The sequence below is a fragment of the Nannobrachium achirus genome (assembly GCF_963921795.1).
Source record: "Nannobrachium achirus genome assembly, chromosome: 2".
Taxonomy (NCBI): domain Eukaryota; kingdom Metazoa; phylum Chordata; class Actinopteri; order Myctophiformes; family Myctophidae; genus Nannobrachium; species Nannobrachium achirus.
In genome coordinates, this window is record NC_137811.1 from 43,638,611 (window position 1) to 43,655,077 (window position 16,467).

Below are 16,467 nucleotides of genomic sequence, written 5' to 3' on the forward strand. Positions count from 1 at the left end.
ACTTCTTCCAGGACAATCATTTTAATCTCTAATGCCACACAATCTTTATTCTTCCAATCAAGTGAACAAGCGATATTGTTCACTTGATTCAAGGGAGCTACTAGGAGAGAAAGGGGGAAAAAAGGCACGGCTCATGTGACATTATTTAGTAATCTCATGTAAATCATTAGATCTTGACATCTTTATTTCTATGTTATAAGAGCATGTTTTCTGGCAAGAGATGCATTTTTACCAGCCAATTTTCTGGCATCAGGCTTTATCATGCTTCACATCAAATAATGTAAACGCTCGGAGGATTAGCGATAAAACGTATAGGCTCATGTCACACATTAAATGGGAATAAAGCTTGGCTTTGAGCTACGTACATCATCGTGACAAGTGTAATACGTGTACTAAAATAACTTTAAAATGCTTTTGCTGTGATTATCGGAACTTTCTGGCACGTCTTCTTCCGTGTTCACTGCTCAATTAAATTAATTGGGTGATAAGGTGAAACAAATTATTTGCAAATACCATTTGGCACACATTCCGGAATAGTATAAGTTGTGAAATGTACAGTGGAGAACATGTTATAAAAATACCTCACAGCAAAATCACGGTTCATTTTACACAAAGGACTACGAAAGCTGCTTTGCGTGTGCTTCAAATTACACCTCAAACCAGCAACATTAATCATTTAATTCATTATAAAAACCCTTGTGGATACATAAACTGCATCTCCCCATTGAACAGTGGTTTCCATTCAAATACACACGTTTCCTTTTGAGTCTTTTATTGTGCAATATCACAAATAATGTTTTAATTTTTGTACAAATGCCGTTAACAAAAAGGACTTAAATGTTCTAAATCAGGCAGAAAAGAAATGTTGAGTTGGGGGCCTGAAAATGACCATGTCCATGAACACTACACTGAATCAGCACACAGCGCTCTGCTGTTGTGCTGCTCAGAGGGAGGGAGGGGATAACACACTTACATCCTTTCCTTCATTCCTAACTGGTCTTAAAAACATAAGATGGGTTAATATAAAAATACAAATAAAGAAATTGGATGCCTATCAATGAAGATGAAGGTCACCAACTAAAACGGGGTCACACAAACCCAGGTTGTATGAGATATAGCAGAGGGGGTGTGCATGTACGATGTAGTGTCGGGGGGAGGAAGAGCTATAAGGAGTAAAGGGTGTTTGTTCATTCGTTCGTTTTTGGTCCAGGTCCGTTGTGTTAAGAAGAAGCTGGGTCACAGCATCAGGAGATGAGAGAGGGTTGGTGGTCAGAGGGCGGAGCTTAAGAGCGGGTGTACTTCCCCCAGATGTGCAGCATGAAGACGGAGGCGATGAAGAGCAGACTCATCACCAGCACTGGCACTGGTCCTCTGTCAAAAAACACAGAAATAAATCATTAAACCCCAGGTTAGTATTGCACTCAGATTTTTACTAAATCTATGTGTGATTTTGTCGACAAACATGTAGTCAGGTGGGCCTTGATGACGTCTGATTTTACACTTTGTTGCATTTTGAAAATAGCTGATCTACAAGCTCACAGCTGTGAGCTTGTAGATCTGCTATATTCAGAGCGCAACCAAACATAAAATGGCTCATCAACATTTAGTTCTACTGTATCTCTTCGCCACTAGTCCATCCCCAACATTTTATTCTAGATTCATTCGTTGACAAAATTGACAATATATTAAGTCTTAGTTTTTGCTTAGTTTTTATTTAGTTTGTCAGTGAAAAAAGTCAGTCGGCGAACATTTATCGTAGAGTAGACGAAATCAACACTACATCCAGCTAGGCCACGACTCCACGAATGCCTGATTCATACTTTATGCATTGACAATGCTGTTGTGTGTGAGCTTGTAGATCTGAGAGACACCGGCATGCAACCAAGTACACATATCAGGCTTTAGTGGTGAAGTGGCTGACTTTATTGATGAGCTCTAGAAATAAGGAGGGGCTCTCATCTCTGAAGGAGGGACTGAGTGGGGTGGTGGTGGTGGTGGGTGGGGGGGTGTTTGGATGGGGTGCATCGCTAAGTAGCAGCATCGCCATGCCAACCATCTCCTCCAGTTGCCCCCTCCTCATGCTCCTGTCAGAAGGCTGTAATTGAGTTGACCTTTCAGAGCGGATCCTTTAATGAAGCTTTGAGACCGGCTCTAAAGCAGGAACAAACATGCACTCGATATACAGCAGTAACAGCACTGTAGCCGCTAGACTGCCCTCCCCTCCACTGCTCAATAACCACTACAGCACCATTGATCATCCATGTTCTGTGTATGGTCAGGAGACAGGAGTGTTGTTGAGGATTCTGTAGTGGAATTAAAGTTTATCATAATTGATAATGGTGCTGAGAGTTTTCAGGAGAGATGCAGCTGTATGCTTACATGCACAGTTGCAGACACATTAATATGCAAGAATGCACCGTTGTTGTTGTTAGGGCAGTGTCTGCCGGTAGCTCAGTCAGTAGAGTGCTCGCTTCTTGACCCCAAGGTCATGGGTTCGATCCCGGGCACCGGTAACTCAGTGAATGAGTAGCGCGGCTTGGGTGTGGCAAGTTGAGCGGGTAAGTAGTGGGAGCTGATGTTGCACTGCACCTCAGCAATCCATCTCCCAGGGGTCTAGCGCACTGCGAAACAGGGGAAATACTCCCCGCACTCTGGATACAGACAAGAAGCCTCTCCAACCTACTTACATGCTGCTTGCACACACCAGTATGCAACAATGCCCCGGTGTTGTGAGAGCAAGATTAAGTGAAAGGTTTCAACTTTCCTGCACTCAGTCCTTACAGTGCGAGTCACCAGGATAATTAGTCCAAACACCTTTGCAGGTTCCTCGCTCAAACAAAAAGATTACCAAGAAAGCCAAAAATGCATTTAAATAGATCTTATGAGGGGTTGACAGGAATAAACATTCCATCATCAGTGTGCTCACCATAGAGTTACATTTGTTGTTTGTTCACCACATACATCATTTTGATTTTTATTTCTCTTGCTATTACTCTAACTTGTTCTTACTCCAACCTCTCTTCTCACAAAAACTACAAATGATGGCGTGCGCAAGAAACTATTTCAACCACTTCTTTACACCTGCAAACATGTGACGTGACAATGATGCGGTCACACAGTGTGTTACTGTAGACACTCTCAAAAGTGTCTACAATACAGTGGATTGCACCGTGAACTGGAAGTCATCTATTCTACATATTAACCGGTGGTGCAGTATGTGTGAACACAATGGCCGACTCAGTAGTACCTGACATGCAACAGACTTTACACTGACAGCTGCCTTGAGTTCATTGTTTAAGTCCATGTACTGTCCGATTGAGCCTAAGCATCTCAATGTGTGAATGGACGAGGTAATATTCTGGTAAATTTACATTGAGACGAGAGGGCGCGTTGGTGCTTTTATTGTGGAGGAGGAGCCACCCCTGCCCGCAGAAAACATCCTCTTTGCTACAGTAGTACCGAGCACTCGACTGTACAATGTTATTTGTCCACCTAGGAGGACCGCTGATTTTTATGAAAAGTAGGCTGTAGCTTGTTGTCTACAAAATATCTGCTGTGTTTTTCATGGGTGCATATGGGAAATGGGCATGTCAAGCAATTCAATTAATCTGCCATTTTTTGTGGAAGGAAATTAATATAAAAGATCACATTTGATCCTTGCATTTCCCTCACACATCGATGCGGACATTCTCTTGTTGCATGCTACATGTGTGAAAAGACAAATGCGTACAATGTCCTGCCCCGATTCCCTGGCTTATGATAGAATATTAAAGCGACAATCTGGGACTTACTTTAATGTAGTTTTAACAAATCTGTAAGGTATGTTAACAGTTGTCAGAGGTGGTGTCCATACACTCCCTACCTTATCAGGTACAGCGCTAACTGGTAGACAATGTCAGCAAGCATGTCAAGTAAGTTATCTGAAGGAACTTCAAATTTCAACTTCATTTGTCCTCTGAAGGCAATAGGTTGTGTACGGTAATAGGTTTGAACCCTAGATGCAACACCAAAATTATTGTAGTTCCAACATCACTTCTCTGTAGAGACAAAACAACAATAGATTGTGTGTTATCCTGGTAACAGCTATAGGAGACTTACACTTTGAGTCCGGGTGAGTCTTCTGTGTAGAAGCGCCACATGCCCCCTGTGCCACCTGCCGATGTTGTGGTCCTGCCTGCGCTGCGTGTACCACTGCTGGTTGCTTTCCTACGGAAACAAAAACATAGCTCAAGATTTTAAATAAATTACCTAAAAGAGTCGGGTCACACAAAGTCAGACTTCAGACCAGACTCAAGGTATCTTGAGGCACTCAACCACTATCAAGGAGGATCTGAACTGTGACTCATAATCAACCCTCAACCATCATACGATGTACACCAGGGATAAGCAACCTTATGCCTCATTCACACTACAGATAGTTTGAGAGTTTTTCTTTTCTTTAAAATTAAATATTCAAAAAATGTTTAGTCAGTTAAATTAAGTCCCCTCACATCTAAAGGATTACATTCTACACATATTCTACATTCATTCATTGAAGCTCTTAACTCTGACTGGGGAGGGACATTGACCATCAAGAAAATGAAAACATGGCACTTCATGTCAAAAAGGTTGCCGACCCCTGATTTACACCATATCCATAATACAGGTGCTAGAGATGGCAGGCCTGGGTGATTCATGGATAGTTTACTCAAGCGATGAGATTAAGTCTGTGGGTTAAGAGGAGGTAACTTAGAGGCTGATTGTAATGGGCAATAATGAGAGACTGGACAGTGAGCTCCTGATTACATACTGATTAAAAGGCCAAAGCACCAACATCTATCTACTGCCTTAATCTACACACAGAGACCACAAAAACATAGGGGAGGGTGAGAGCCCACTTTCATTCATTACAGCACTATGTTAAATGAGGGTGAGGTGTATCTGGACAGTGATTATGGACAGCATGATTGATATTTATTGGATATTTTTGAGTATTTATATTTGTTTGGTGTACACACTCACTTTTGTCATCATAATGCCACATGGATGAGATTGTGCATATTTAAGCAGTGGTTCCCGGAGTGGGGTCCGGGGACCCCCCAACAAAATGAGGAACAGTTTCATTTCACCATCATGTCACAGGCTAGAACTGGGAAAGGCTTGATATTTCTATGTGTCATTAGTTTGACTAAGGGTTAGTTTTAGGCTTAACATTTACCAAGTTAGCATTCACCAGCGTCCAACTAATGGGACGTCGAACAAATGCTATGTCGCAATATCGACACGCTCCCGCTAGAACTTCGGTATTGTACTAGGAATCACTCTCCCCACTTACAGTACAGACAATGTACTTGTACTGCAAGTACTAAATCTAACAACAGTTAGATTTAATAGTAGAATATTTACAAACGAAGGTCCACTGCCTAATTTGTATCAATTTGCTGTTCCTTTGACACGAAAATGTTTGAGAACCACTGTATCGACCTAAACTACCCAAGATGCTAAATCATCTGTTGGCAAGGTTCACTCCGGGCAGGAATAGATACTTTTGGAAGAAGCTGACTGATCATGGTCAATTAATTTATTTTATGAGTAACTGCATATTGTGTCATAATCTGGGCAGGATGATGCATACAGTAAAGCCTCTATCAGAGTCGGTACTGTGGTGGTAAGCTATCCACCGCGGTGTAGTGCGGTGTAGTCTTTTTGAGTCATAAAACTACAACGTTAACGCTAAAAAAAACTACACCACGGTGGAAGGCTATCCACCGCGGAGCCGACTCTGATCGAGGATTAAGGGGGTCATAGGGTGAGGGACTGTCTGGGACAGTTGTATGGTACCTCTGTCTGACTGTGGAGCCTGCCGCCCGGGGGGCTACCGTCTTGCTGGGGGAGCGGCTGGACGCCCCAACGTTGGTCGCACTTGCTGCTGGTCCAGGCTAGGAGACAGAAACAAAAATATTGTGACAGTGACACAATGCAGAGACAGTCAGACAGAGTTGATTGGTTGATTGATTGACTGAACACTTTATTAACAGTTTGCATAGGAAAAGCACAGGACAGTACAGTTCAGATACAACATCTACTATCATGATTTAAGGCCAAGAAAGCACAAATGGCTTGTTTACATTGGGGTCCTTTTGTACTCCATTCATAGAGGAAGGGATTGAGTACAAACTCTACCACAAGTCTACAACTCTACTCTAATTGTCACTCTCTTCATATCCAATATTCACATGCAAAAACACATTTTTAACTAACTAATTAATTATAGGTCCTAACTGAGTCTGAAGTAGTAGCATTTCTCTGGAATTGATAGGGCCTCCTTGAGTTCATATGGCTAGTATACAGTATAAAATTAGCATAGATAGCCACTGTTGGCATTTCTAATTCTGTAATTCAATAATAACTGTTATCCTTTCACAAAATTAAACCAACTGAAAGGGTTGCAGACTAGTCAACCAATGTTGGGGGTTCTGTAAATATAGCCACGTCTACAAATCAAAAGAGATACCGGTAAGTTAGTTAGCAAGCGATAGCTACCAATCAGAATAGTTAGCTACTCTGAAACAGAATGAAACTGAGCTGGCTTCTATGATATCGTTCCTTTTACAGCTCCATGTAAGAGGCCGATATACAGAAATACACTCACCATTTTAGTTTATAATGTTGTTCTGGTGTTCTAGGATGGAAATGAGTGATGTTGTTCTTCCCTGATGTCCACGTCAAGTGAGAAAAGCTTTGCAGCCAGTCAGTGAAACATGCCAAGAGAAGCCCAGAGGGATGACGCTAGTCTAAAAAGGACACGACTGCTAAACACAAGACCACCGCAGTAGACCACGCAGAAGCCTGACCGCGTGCTTGTTCTCGAAAATAAACTACCGACTAAAACGTATTTTTTCATGCACACACGTTTAGATTTTGTCATCGAAATAAATTTAAAAACACGTTTTGTTGAGTTTTCTCGTATTTTGGACCTGATTTTGTGCTGTCATTTAATAGGCAGGTGTCTGGTCGCGCCTGGCGAGGGGCGACCTGTCTAGCAGGAAGCTGATGTTGACGTAGAGGAAAAAGACGCCATTGTGGTTCATACAAGGAGATGACAGCCGTTGGGTTGCAATGTAGAATTTGAGCCAACATGGCGGCCATGTAGAACAGTTTCAGACTAATTCGCCACAGATGAAACCAGGGATTGTGATGATCAGTCTGGTGTACAAACCTGTCTAGATTCGAGATACAAAGGTAATGTAAACATATCGTAATAATAATGACATTGCATGTGTTCAGATTTTAGTTATGTTTTTTACCCGGTCTGACAATTTAGAATTCCATTAATTTGTCTCATTTGTAATTATACAATTACAAACTAGGATACCGTTTAAGTTATGTTTCCCCAAAACAAATTGTAATTCAATAAATTAGGTCTGCCTTTTAATCGTTAAACATTAAAACGTGTATTTTAAAGACAGTGAGACAGAGCCAGGAAGATGTGTGATGCTGTCAATACACAGACACACTGCAGGTGCTCTGACTGACAGGTAGCACGAGGGTGAGGTGACGTCTAATCAAATGAGATAACATCTGTGACTTAAAGGACCGGGTCACCTCTGGGACAACCAGATCTTATTTTATTGTTGTTTGGGACACGATCAACACAATCCTAAGTACTTTTTTTTGTGTTCAATCTGTGTTTTTAGATATTTTAGTATTTCAGCATGCTTGTAGCATGCTACAACTGGTCATATGATGCATTTTGCATCATAATATGACCAGTTGTAGCATGCTGAAATTCTAAAATATCTAAAAACACAGATTGAACACAAAAAAGTACTTAGGATTGTGTTGATCGTGTCCCAAACAACAATAAAATAAGATCTGGTTGTCCCAGAGGTGACCTGGTCCTTTAAGTACAACTTTTCAAGATGCTCGTTAGGGGACTTGGGATTCCAACTTGTGTCAAACATACAAACATTTTCAGGAGCTCAAGAAGAAGTTGCACTTGTTATTGTTAAGTTGTTAACGTTTTGTTCAAACAAACAAAAGCAGACTGATGATTACACCTGCTGTGTGTCTGAAGGTCCAGGATGGCACGAGTGGTGTTCCTCCACCCAGACCTGGGCATCGGTGGAGCAGAGAGGCTGGTGGTGGACGCAGCCGTTGCACTGAAGTCTCGAGGGTGTAGCGTCCAGATCTGGACCGCTCATCATGACCCCACACACTGCTTCCCGGAGACCCTGGAGCCCGACCTGCCTGTGGTGGGTAGATGGAGATAAATAACACACATGACCTGCTGGCATACACCTCTGCAGATACAGTGTGTTTATAACAGTGGTCCCTCCCCACATCATGATATTTGGGGGGTCCCCAGATGACGTGAAGTGACAATTTATTAATTTAAAAAAAGGAAAAAAAACATTAACATTCAAAAGTAATCAACAAACTATACTATAAAAAATTGGTGAAACATTGGCCAAATTGTCAAATAAGAGGCACACATTGCGAGGCGTTGTGAGCTTGTAGATTCTAATTTCATGAATGTATCTGTGTCTCTGTCTCTCTTTTCTGTAGGTGTGTGTTGGTGACTGGCTGCCGACCAGTGTGTGCGGCTACCTACATGCACTATGTGCCTACCTAAGGATGATTTATGTGGCTCTCTACCTCATCTTCTTTAGCGGGGTTGAATATGATGTTATCTTCTGTGATCAGGTAATTAATGAATACCTGCTCGTCAAGTTGTCACTTTGTTCACCAGTGACGTACGACATCTCTCTCACTTTCAGAGCTTAACAACAATGACAACAAGTCTCAATACCTATTTTCACTTACTGTGTCTTGTCTTTTATATGTCTTCCTCTCTCTCTCCCACTCAAGTACGCATTGTGATGCTTACCAATAGCTTTCTTCACAAATGTGTTCATAAAGGTGTCTACTATCATCTTTGAACTTTTTCAAACACAACTCACTTGGGAAACTTTGCGGGAGCCAATCAAAGTTGGGGTCTCATTGACTTTACTATACAGGAAAATAATACAAAAATACATCTGCTTTAAGTAGCGTGTGAGGGGTCAAAATAGGGTTTTTCATGATTCTGAATCCAATGCAAGCATTTGTTTTGCACGAAAAACATTCCTTGGGCAAAAAACGGCCCCCACAAAACTATGGTTTAGTGATGAGTCATCACTTTTCTCTTTCTTTCTCTCTCTCTCTCTCTCTCTCTCTCTCACTCTCACACACACACACACACACACACACACACACCTCTCGTTCTGCCCCAGGTGTCAGTGTGTATCCCAGTTTTGAGGCTGTCCCGTCACAGGAAAAAGGTTTTGTTCTACTGTCACTTCCCGGACCAGCTGCTGACCCAGAGGACGTCAGCTCTGAAGAGGCTGTACCGTGCTCCCATCGACTGGCTGGAGGAACGCACCACTGGCATGGCTGACATGGTAGGGCCCCTCCCAGGCTGTCATACCAGTGTAGAGGGACATGTCTTCATACAGTTAGTTGTACTATGTCAACCCTTTTCATGTCAAGGAAGGTCCATTTATTTTTTTAAATGAAACCAAATGGACCCGTACGGGTCCATTTGGTTTAATTTTTCGCTCTCATGAGTTAAAGATCTATATAAGGGTCCAATTGATTAGCTTTATTTATATGACACTTTTCATAATAGTATTGTAAGGTGCTTTGCAAACAATAAAGTAAAAGTTAAAAGTCAATAAAGCAATACATAGTAAAATAGTTATAACCTAAAAGAAGATTCACCAGCCTAATCATCACAGGCAGCACATCCGATAGCCTTTGGGCCCTCATTTTAAAGTTCTGGACTCTGTTACAGAGAGCTGACTCAAGATATCTTGAACTTAAACTTGTAGTCTGAGTTGCTCTGGACTGATGCAACATAGTATGCTGATTTTTCACTTCCACTACAGCCAATTTCAAATCAGATCAGGATCGATCTAGCTGGGATAGGCTGTTCACAGTCAAACCCACAAAAACAAGTCATTATACATTATACATTATAGATTGTGTGTGTGTGTGTGTGTGTGTGTGTGTGTGTGTGTGTGTGTGTGTGTGTGTGTGTGTGTGTGTGTGTGTGTGTTTTATATGATGGAATGAGAATTTGTATAGCGGTATATTGTTTTTGATGTGTGTGTAGTTAAAAGAACCTGACAGCAGCTGCAATTAAAGTACAAAACTTAAGCATTGTTCAGACAGCTAATATTATACAGTATAGTATTTACCACTATAGTTTGCTCAAATGCTACCTGTTTGCACTTGCATTTTGTTGCCATCATAGACTGTAAACACATAAAGGCAGGCAGGCATTTCAAATTGATGTACACACTGTTGCTTTACCATTATCCTCTGCATCCCCAATGTTATACAAAAAATCACACCTGTGTGAACTGAGCGGTGGTTTACCCAACCAAAGTTTTTTGAAAAAAAAAAAGTTTTTTGAAAAAAAAAAAGTTTTGAAAAAAAAAGTTTTGGAAAAAAAAAAGGTTTTGAAAAAAAAAGATTTGGAAAAAAAAAGTTTAGAAAAAACTCGGGCGTGCTCAAACAACAGTAATAACTGCGTATTAGCTTACTGTACTTTACTGTACTGTATACTGTACCTAACTGTACTGTATACTGTACTCTACTGTACCTAACTGTACTGTACTGTACATATTCTGTGTTCTATATCTATGAATTCTATGTGTTCTGAATTGTGTGTGTGTGTGTGTGGGGGGGGGGGGGGGGTGCCTGTGTGTGTGTGTGTGTGTGCGATCAGCCATATGCATTGGGTTCATAAAACAAATGTCAAAGAAGTGCAGCTTGATGCAGATACAGTTAACTTGATAATCCTGCTTGGTTCGAACAAACATTTAAAATGAACTGCAAGAAATGTGGAGATGTAAACAAAGAGGAAATATGGGGCGCCAGCTGGCCTAACGGTCCAGGCGCAAACCACATAGGCTCCGATGCCTGACATCGTGTTGAGGGTTCGAGTCCCGTTCCCGACGACCTTTGCTTCGTGTCACTCCCCATCTCTCTCCCCATTTCCTGTCAGTCTACTGTCCTATCAATAAAGGCATAATACATCTTAAAAAACAAAAACAAATAGGAAATATGATCCTGCCTCTGTCTGCCTGGCTGCTCTCAGCTGGAAAAAGCCATCTGGAATGAATTAAGACCTAAACATAAAAAAGTACTGTTTAATTGTATAAACTAAAAGCAAGTCTACTAAATACTAGGGCTGGGATGCAATTAAAAATGTAATCTAATTAATTACAGGCTCTGTGATTAATTAATCGCAATTAATCACATTTTAATCGCACATCGATATTTGACCTGAGAAGCAAAACACATTTTGTTGTACGAGTGAATCAACGAGTGATTTTTTAAATCAAAATTTCGCATCCACTGGGCCAAGCAAAGCGCTCTGATCGGCCACTTCTCCCTTTGCGTTGCAAAAAAAAAGTGTGATTAACACTTATGTTGCAATGATTTTTTCCGGCCAATGTCCCGCGTTGCCATGGTTACCATAGACTTCCATGTAATTGTGCAAGTGTGTAAAAAGTGCACGCCCATGCCTAGATGATGCACCACGTGTGTAGATGCTGTTCACAGCTTTCAAACAAAAAAATCCGCTTGGAAATCCGTTCAGGCATTCATGATTTATGGGCCATTATGTTTTCTTCAGATGTAAACAAACATGGCTGCCATGTTTGAAAGAATGGGTTGGTATGGGGGTTAAACATGCAATTTCGCGATCGCGATCATGCCTAATACATTTCTGGAGGTCCCAAAAAAAAATTTGAATTTTTTTTTTTTTTCTTTTTTTCTAAAACGGCCCAAACTCGGGAAACTCGGGGTTGGCACAGCACTAGTACCAATACAAACTCGGGAAACTCGGGGTTGGCACCATATGTGTTAAAATGCGTTAATTCTTTTAATCGCAATTAATCAGTTAAAGTCCCAGCCTTACTAAATACAAATGTCATCTTAAGACTCTAACCCAAGATGATTGTAATGTGTGTACGGTTTAAGAGATGATTAACAGCTAACGTCTCTCTACGTCTTCCTAGATTCTGGTAAACAGCCGGTTCACTGCAGGAGTGTTCAGGGAGACCTTCCTGAGTCTGGGAGGAGTCCAGACGGACGTCCTCTATCCCTCGTTGAGCACGAGCACCTTCGACCGGCCGCCCGCCGAGGAGGAGCAGGGCCTCCAGGGACTGCTCCCGGAGGGAACCTCCTGCACCTTCCTCTCCCTCAACCGCTACGAGCGCAAGAAGAACCTGGGCCTGGCCCTGGAAGCCCTGGCCCACCTGAGAGAGGGCCTGACCCCAGAGCAGAGAGTGGGCGTCCACCTGGTGGTGGCGGGGGGGTACGACGACCGGGTCGCCGAGAACGTCCAGCACCACGCAGAGCTGAAGGAGCTGGCGGCGCGGCTCGGCCTGGAGGGCTGTGTCACCTTCCTGCGCTCGCCCTCTGACGCCCTGAAGGTGGCGTTGCTGCGGGGCAGCGCGGCCGTGCTCTACACCCCGAGCAGGGAGCACTTTGGCATCGTCCCCGTGGAGGCCATGTACTGCTGCTGCCCCGTGGTGGCGGTGAACTCCGGCGGGCCCCTGGAGAGCGTGGTGGACGGGGAGACGGGCTTCCTGTGCGAGCCCACGGCCCAGGCCTTCTCCAGGGCCATGGAGAGGCTGCTGAGTCAGCCTGGGCTGCGTGCGGACATGGGACAGGCCGGGAGGAGGAGGGTGCAGGACACGTTCTCTCTGCAGGCCTTCTCGGACCAGCTGCACGGTTACATCCTCAGGCTGACCCAGTGAAGCCCACTGGCAGAGAGAGACCACGGGAGATGGGGGACTGGGGCAGAGGAGGAGGGAACCCTGGATGGAACAACAACGCGATATTGCTGCTTGGAGCAGCAATTCCGTTAACACTGAACACTTGGAGGTTGAGGTTGCGTTAGTCCACAGGGAATAGGGGGTGGTGGGGGTAGAGGATGTATGTGTGTGATGGTGGTAGAGGTCTGGAAAGGGGGATATTGTGAGGACTCTAATGACAATTAATCAGCATTCCCCTGGAGGGGTTGCTGAGAGAGAGGGGAAAAAAGATGGAATCTCTGTACCAATTAAGAAAAGAGTAACGAGTTTACCTGCCCTGCCGCTGGAGAAATACCAACCTGTGTGTCTGTGTAATTGTACGTGTGCGGCAGCACCACGGCCACAACCACGGACCTAAGAAATGAGTGTACCAAAAAGATTGATTGGTAGACTGCAATGTTTTGCATTGTCTATTTGTTGTTTCCAACCCCCCCTCTCTACAGTAGCCTTTTGTCTGTGCGTGTATGGGAGTGAGGAAGAATGTAGTTACCACCGGGCGCCATCAGGCAGCCCACAGTCACCAAATCGATAAGCAAGATGCTTTGCGCTAGGACTTCCTGTCCTCTCCGAGCCTCGTTCACAGCTCACAATGAGAGAGAGAGAGAGAGAGCGTTGGCCTGTCCATGGCTTCCGTGGCTGCACCAAGGTTATTAGCAGATGATAGGGACTGTTTGGCTTTATTAGAAGTACTGGCTGATGGGCAGTGTTGTCTGCGCGTTCGGTCATTATCAGCAGGGAGAATAGCAGAAGGTCGTCGTCTGTGCGCTGGCCTCTCCGGCCCTCCTACTGTATAGACGTGCTCTTATTGACATTCCTGAGGTCTTAATAAACAACGAGGATCACATAGTTTCCTGACTCTTGTGTTGTGTGCTTTGTTTGGGAAGTTTTTTGTGGCCTTTAATACTGTTTACTAAGGACTTTGTGGGCTGAGAGAAGAAGCACAGAAACATTGTTAACATTAATCCATCTCTTGCTCTTTCAGTTGAGAACAGCCCCATATGGTGTGTCAAGCTGTTTATCAAACCGTTTCAACGTGGCTGGGAAGGATTTGCAATAGTGTTACTGTTTATTTTTGCTCAGCAACAAAGTCAACATGATGTACATAACGGAGGAATCGCAATGCATTATGCACTGTCTGTCTTAAAGTTTCATATTCTACCACTTCTCTAACAAAGGCAGAGTCCCTGTTTGGAGTCCCTGTAGGCCCACTACTTGTTCACTTTCAAATGTTTGCAAGGATTACAACGTGCAATAGAATACAATAGGCCTACATGATCAGAAGCATCTTCCATAAAACCCTAATGGCCTCAGATATTTCATAAAAACAAAGGGGGGCTCCTTTCACGCTGTTTCACAAATCAGAGATTGGGACTTGGCCTAATAAAAAGATTTATGTGATGAGATTTGCTTTTCATCCACATTCTTCATACTATTTCTGAAATGGAATCTAGATTAGAAGAGAATTACAGAAGACATTTTTTTTAATGAATTTTTCCTATATACTGTACATATTGTGTCTATCATACACTATATTTGTACCTGTTTATACCACTGTTAATATACTATAGTGCACTTTGACCACATTTATATATATGTTTATGAAGTTCATGCAACACCCAAATCCCGGGCTGTCCAATTGCAGAGGGCCAGGCAGTACTGTAGCATACCTAAGTCTCCTTTTGGTTTCTACTGTCTAGTACTTTACTACTTTATTCCTTTTAAAAATAAACAGTATATATAGTATACTTTATTTATATTCTTTATTTTACCATCTTTTTGTCTGTATCTGTCCTGTAATCTCAACAATGCTGCGGGTTCTGGATGTCCTGCGAAAAGTGATCACCAGCTGCATTTAAGCAACGACATTGTGTTCTCATCTTAGAGTTGAGAAGACAGGCAGAGAAATGGTCTCAGGTGGGCTATACAGTTTTTACTGTGAAATTGGTGTTTACATTTTGGAATTGCGCAATTACATTTACGGAAATAACACATTATTTGCAGAATTTGTTTTCTATTAGATCTGTCCAATAAAAAAAAACAGTATATATTACATTATATAGTTGACCGGTTTGTTTTTAATTGTATGTTATGAATTATTAGCTTCGTATGGAATTATAATGTATAGTGATCGAATCGAATTTAGGGCAGATTTACGATTGCTTGTCATCCAAATGACTTTTTCTATTGATTATTCATATCAAAAAGGAATCTCTGATAGTGGAATCAAAGAAGGGGATCCGCACACTGTAGAACTTGCAAAAAAGAAGAAAAGTAGCTTTATATTACTCATGCCATCAAGACTTGAGTTCAATAATATTTTATTTTTTTGTATTTTTTAAATACACCCCCAGGTAAATTTTCCCCCATTGATTCCGGATGGGGACCCAACTGCATTTGGGTCCCCATCCGGAATCAATGGGGGTACATTTATTGTCATGAAAATATTGTCTTAGGAATGTGACTATAACAATGGCATAACAAAAATATTTTTGAACTCAAGTCTCCATGGCATGAGGGGGATTTTTGGGGGTGAACTACTCCTTTAAGGCAACCTTTGGAGGTTTTACATGGCAGAGCAAGTTATTCTTTTGTTTTTCATATTTCAGTGCCTTGCCCCCCACACCAATGAATGACATCTCCAAGATGCACCAAAGAGTCTCCCATCTGCCTTCGTGCCCATTTTCATGGAGAGATAAGAACACCACAGTTATAAAGTAATACACAAAGTGTTGACATTAACATATTCTACACATTCTCTAAAGACAAGACAGAATTAAGTACAGTACCGTGTTGCATCAAATACATGTTAGCAGAAAGAAACAGCAAAAGAGTATAGCCTCATAATCACAACAAAGAATAATTACAGATTGCAACTATAATTTTGGACATTTTTATCAAACTTGAAAAATGCTTTTTATAAATGATAGTTTTTCTTGGTGTGAAGTCCCAGAGGTTCCAATAGATACAAATAAGCTTAGGTCCAGATACTAACTGAAGGATATTATCAAATTAATAGGTGGTTATAACAAGGTTGAGTAATAGTTTCTTCATTGGTCCAGTTAGCCTTCACTAAATAGATAGGTTATCCAATATGACGTATGAATGTACTATGACAGTCAATAATTCATTTGGAAACTGTCATAGTGCCTTGCTTTTCATTTTCAGATTTGAAATGAGAAATCTACAAAATCCATATCTGTGATTTTACAGGTGTCATTTATTTATTTTGATCCACATACAGTTTATTGATGTCATTATATGTATTTTTTGAGCGGTGCTAACCGCTCCTATAGACCGCTTTTTTACCAAAACTATGATGTCACAAATGATGATGACATGAGTTCGCTAGACCAATGAAACACTTCGATTCTGTTGATCTGTCCATGATGTCATAGTCACAGAGGCACCCGTTTGGTTAACCCTGATTTAGAACGCGCTTAGGCCGCGTAAAATACGCCATAACGCGTTTAGGCCGCGTAAAATTAAACTATGACACTCTTACAAGTTACAATCCGTAGCTTGGTCAACTAACTGATGAGAAATGATAAAGACTTATATAGTCTGAGCAGACCTCTAGACTGACATCATACACAACAAAAACAATATTGCCATGCAT

The 16,467-nt window shown here is 42.0% G+C and overlaps 2 protein-coding genes across 2 annotated transcripts; one reads left to right on the forward strand and one right to left on the reverse strand.

Moving 5' to 3' along the window:
* Window positions 1-741: 741 nt before the first annotated feature.
* Window positions 742-6,744, reverse strand: sec61b (SEC61 translocon subunit beta). The gene is made up of 4 exons (XM_080751514.1): window positions 6,632-6,744; window positions 5,821-5,918; window positions 4,099-4,206; window positions 742-1,371 (listed from the first exon to the last, which is right to left on the reverse strand). The coding sequence occupies exons 1-4, from the start codon at window positions 6,632-6,634 to the stop codon at window positions 1,284-1,286; spliced, it is 297 nt and encodes a 98-aa protein (XP_080607640.1). The 5' UTR covers window positions 6,635-6,744; the 3' UTR covers window positions 742-1,283.
* A 421-nt stretch (window positions 6,745-7,165) lies between these two features.
* alg2 (ALG2 alpha-1,3/1,6-mannosyltransferase) lies at window positions 7,166-12,794 on the forward strand (the record flags this gene model as incomplete). The annotated part of the gene is made up of 5 exons (XM_080751382.1): window positions 7,166-7,221; window positions 8,057-8,234; window positions 8,548-8,685; window positions 9,255-9,422; window positions 12,051-12,794. Exons 2-5 carry the CDS (start codon window positions 8,064-8,066, stop codon window positions 12,792-12,794), a joined length of 1,221 nt encoding a protein of 406 aa, XP_080607508.1. The 5' UTR covers window positions 7,166-7,221; window positions 8,057-8,063.
* Between the last annotated feature and the right edge of the window lie 3,673 nt (window positions 12,795-16,467).

Excerpts from the sequence above, each read along its gene's own strand:
- sec61b (XM_080751514.1), bottom strand. Across the intron at positions 4,207-5,820 it reads GGCTCCACAGTCAGACAGAG|GAAAGCAACCAGCAGTGGTA; the intron begins GTACCATACAAC and ends TTGTTTCCGTAG. Across the intron at positions 1,372-4,098 it reads GACTCACCCGGACTCAAAGT|AGGACCAGTGCCAGTGCTGG; the intron begins GTAAGTCTCCTA and ends GTTTTTTGACAG.